Source organism: Chrysochloris asiatica, unplaced genomic scaffold, assembly GCF_000296735.1.
Source record: "Chrysochloris asiatica unplaced genomic scaffold, ChrAsi1.0 scaffold00017, whole genome shotgun sequence".
Taxonomy (NCBI): Eukaryota; Metazoa; Chordata; class Mammalia; order Afrosoricida; family Chrysochloridae; genus Chrysochloris; species Chrysochloris asiatica.
In genome coordinates, this window is record NW_006408535.1 from 31,375,099 (window position 1) to 31,379,835 (window position 4,737).

Below are 4,737 nucleotides of genomic sequence, written 5' to 3' on the forward strand. Positions count from 1 at the left end.
AGAGACGGAGGCAGATATGAGGGCATGGAGAGGAGGTGCAGCTAAGAACTTAGATTCATGGGAAGAGATGGACTAAGAGTTGGTGGACAGGAGGCTGACTTGCCGAATGTGCCCTTTGGAGATGTAAATTATTATATATGCCTAAGTGTTTTGTTTTGTTTAAAAAAACTAAAGTGGATAGCGAGAAATACTGTTAACTGATGGTACATGGAGGGGATTATAAAGACTGTAATTAAATAAGGTGTATGATTTGTTGAGTATAAAACTGATGATCTACCCTGTAAACTTTCACTCAATCCACACTAAAAAACTTTAAAAAAAAAAAAAATGTAGATGAGATGAAGTCTCACCATCCTCACTTCTAAAGAGAATTCTGGCTATACTTCTTCCAAGACAAATTTCTCTGTTCTTCTGGAAAGCCATGTATATTCAATACTCTTCACCAGCAAGATAATTCAAATACATCAGTTCTCCTCTGGTCTTCCTTATTCATCATCCAATTCTCGCATGTGTATCATGCATATGACGTGATTTAAAATATCATGACTGAGATCAAGTGAACCTTAGTTGTTGAGGTAACATCTTTGCTCTCTAACCCTTTAAAGAGGTCTTTTGCAGAAGACGTGCCCAATGCAGTGTGTCCTTTGGTTTGTTCATTGCTGCTTCCATGGGCATTGACTGCAGATCCGAGTAAATTGAAACACTTAACAACTTCAATACTTTATCCATTTATCTTGACGTTGTTTACTGGTCCAGTTGTGAGGATGTTTGTTTTCTTAGCATTGAACTGTAATCCAATGTTGTAATCCATACTTAGGAGTCCTGGTGTGGCACTATAGGATAAACACTAGACTGCTAATTACCTACCAGCCAATCTTTGGAAACCCTATGAGTTGGAACCTACTCAACAACACTTAACAACCACAATTCATACTGAAGTCTTTGATCCTCATGAGTAGGTGTTTCAAGTCTTCTTCACTTTCAGCTAGCCAGGTTATATCATCTGCATATCACGGGTTGCTCATGAGTCTTCCTCCAATATTGATGCTGCATTCTTCTTCATATAGTCTAGCTTCTCAGATTATTTGCTGAGCATACAGATTGAGTAAATATGGTGAAAGGGTATAAGTCTGATTATTTTAACACACACTATCTATCCCCTTGTTCTGTCCAAACAACTGATTCTAGGTTTATGTACAGATCACACATTAGAACAATGAAATATTCTGGAATTCCCATTTTTTCAATGTTACCAATAATTTATTATGATACACACAGTCAAATGTCTTGGCATAGTCAAAAAAATACAGGCAAATATCTTTTTGGCATTCTCTGCTTTCAGCCCAGATCCATGGGATGTCCGCAATAATATCCCTCTTTCCACATCCTCTTCCAGCTTGATTTCCTGTTGATGGACTACTGCAATCATTTGTAAATGATCTTCAGCAAAATTTTCCTCGCATGTGATATTAATGATTGTTGGCTGACTGTGTGCCATCAAGTTGGTTCCAACTCAGTGTAGCTTGGACTTCTTTCAGTACCATCTATTCTTGATCATATGCTACATTAGTCAATTCTTTTTGGTACAGTGACTGTGTGTATTCTTCCCTCCATCTTCTTTTCATGCTTTAATTCTTTCTTCAGTTATTTCAACTATAAGAATACCATGTATGTTTTTCATTTTTGGTTTTTTAATTTCTAGATCTTTGCAAATTTCATCAGAATACTTTACTTGATCTTCTCAAGCTAATCTCTGAAATTTTCCACTCAGCTCTTTTACTTCATCTTTCTTCCATTCACTTTGGCTACTCCATATTCAAAAGCAAGTTTCAGAGTCTCTTCTAACATCCATTTTGGTCTCTCTTTTTTGCTATCTTTTTAATGATCTTTTCCTTGCTTCATATATGATGTCCTTGATGCTGGTTTGGCACTGAAGGATAACAAGGTTGGCAGTTCAAACCTACCAGTCACTCCACAAAAGAAAGATGAGGCTTTCTAGTCCCATAAAGATTTACAGTACAGCCTTGGAAACCCTATATTGGGTCGCTATGAGTCAGAATTGACTCAGTGGTAGTGAATGTTCAGTTTGATATCATCCCACAATTTGTCTGGTCTTTGGTCATTAGTTCTCAAATTTATTCTTGAGATGCCCTCTAAATCCAGAATGGATACACTCAAGGTCATGCTTTGACTCTTGTGGACTTGTTTTAATTCAGCTTCAACTTGAACTTCAGCAGTTGATGGATTGTTCTGCTGTCAGTCCCTAGCCTTGTTCTGACTGATGATATTGAGCTTCTCCATTGTCTCTTTCTACAGATGTAGTCAATTTGAGTCCTGTGTACTTTATCTGGCAAAGTTGTATATAGTTGTCGTTTACATTGCTGAAAAATTTTACTTCCAATGAATAAATCATTATTCTTGTAAAATTCTATCATGGTATCTCTGCCATTGTTTCTATCACCAAGGCCATATTTCCCATTATAGGCCTGCAAGTGTGGGTGTTCATGTGCATATGCCCTCTCTTCTTATCAGCTGGATGCTTCATTCTCCACTCTAATCCTCTGTGGCTATGTCACTGACTCTGGGCCCAGAAATCCCCAAGTCTTGCCAAATTGCTGGCCAACCAGGTCTCCACCTGGGTTCACAGGAGTGTCTTGAATGTGGTTGGACTTAGCTCACAGCTTCATTACTATTTTTTCCTCACTTCCCCTTATCGGTGACCAAGGTGGTCACCAGTCAGAGCACATGTCTGACAAAGCCTTTTTGACCAAAACCACATGCTTAAATTTAACCTAATGCTTGCTGCATTGGTCTGTGGTTTTGTTTTGTTTTCCTGGTATGCCTGACTGGAAATCCTGTTTGCCCCCTGTTCCTGTTGTCTAGGTATATTAATTGCTAAAAGTCATCAAACTGAGAAGCAGTTTCCCACTGTGATTAAGTTGAGATGTGTAGAAAATACACTCTAAGGAAGGGAATCTTGACACAGCTTTGAAGTATGTTGTTGTTGTTGTTAAGTGCCGTCCAGTCGGTTCCGACCCATAGCGAGCTTTGAAGTATAGACACACCATATTCACTTTCATGATCATTCAGACACAACTCTGTTCCTAGATTTATTTCCAGTGTTAGTATGTAGTGTCTCCCATTGACGGAGCATTTCATGTTGGGCTGCAGCAGTCCAAATCTACCAGCCATTCTGCAGGAGAAAGGTGAGGCCTTCTACTCCCATAAGATTTACAGCCTCGGACACCCTACAGAGGGTCACTATGAAAGAGCGGAACCAGCTCCACCACGGCACATAACCACCACCACCACCAATCAGCCTCTGAGAGCTTATCTTGCTAAGAAGATTGATGGCAAATGCTTACCCTACTTAAAATACAAAAGTCCTCTGTTTAGACTATGGTGGTCAGACAAAAGCATTCTCTTATCACCTCATTGGGCTGGGCTCCTCTTGTCTTATTTTACCATTCATTTTAGCAGATCACAGAAAGACATGAGCAAGACCAATACATCCCTGAACACTATGGTGACAGAGTTCATTCTCCTGGGTTTACCTCACCCTCCAAATCTACGGATGCTCCTGTTCCTGGTCTTCTTCATCATTTACATCCTGACTCAGCTGGGGAACCTGCTCATTCTGCTCACTGTGTGGGCTGACCCAAAGCTCCATGCTCGCCCCATGTACATTCTTCTGGGAGTGCTCTCCTTTCTGGACATGTGGCTCTCTTCAGTCATTGTTCCTAGACTTATTCTAAACTTCACTCCTGCCAGCAAGGCTATCCCATATGGTGGCTGTGTGGCTCAGCTATATTCCTTTCACTTCCTGGGTTGCACCCAGTGCTTCCTCTACACCTTGATGGCCTATGACAGGTACCTGGCAATATGCCAGCCCTTGCGCTACCCTGTGCTCATGAATGGGAGGCTATGCACAATCCTTGTAGCTGGAGCTTGGATAGGTGGCTCCATCCATGGCTCTATCGAAACCACCCTGACCTTCCGCCTGCCCTACTGTGGGCCCAACCAAGTGGATTACTTTTTCTGTGACATCCCAGCAGTGTTGAGACTGGCCTGTGCTGACACAACTGTTAACGAGCTTGTGACTTTTGTGGACATTGGTGTAGTGGCCGCCAGCTGCTTCATGTTAATTCTGCTCTCCTATGCTAACATAGTCCATGCCATCCTGAAGATAAACACTGCCGATGGGCGGCGAAGGGCCTTCTCCACATGTGGTTCCCACCTAACTGTGGTCACAGTCTACTATGTCCCCTGTATTTTTATCTACCTTCGAGCTGGCTCCAAGAGTCCCCTAGATGGGGCTGTGGCTGTGTTTTATACTGTTGTCACTCCCTTACTGAACCCCCTCATCTATACTCTGAGGAACCAGGATGTGAAATCTGCTCTGAAGAGGATAACAGCAGGTCACTGGGCCACAAATGAAGATAAGTAACCACAAGCTCATGGTCCATGTGTATTATCATTGCTTCCATTCTTGTCAGCTACTATTGCATGTAACAAAGCTTTCATAATCAATATTGATTTAAATTTAATGTAATTCTACTGGGCAGAAGTTTCTGGTGCTATAGTCAATTAAATTGGCCAGACTGTTTTACACTTTTCTCACTCACCTGTCAGGAAAAAACATTCTACACAAATGTTCAACATGAAGACTGAATGCTCTACCTAGGAAGAGAGACTTATTCTAGGCAAATTTGGGGGGGAGGAATGCCATAATATTGC

The 4,737-nt window shown here is 41.2% G+C and overlaps 1 protein-coding gene across 1 annotated transcript; it reads left to right on the forward strand.

Annotated features, from left to right (window-relative positions):
- The first annotated feature begins 3,493 nt into the window (after positions 1-3,493).
- On the forward strand, positions 3,494-4,447 carry LOC102826954 (olfactory receptor 10G2-like). The gene has a single exon (XM_006835540.1). The coding sequence runs from the start codon at positions 3,494-3,496 to the stop codon at positions 4,445-4,447; it is 954 nt and encodes a 317-aa protein (XP_006835603.1).
- The last annotated feature ends 290 nt before the right edge of the window (positions 4,448-4,737 follow it).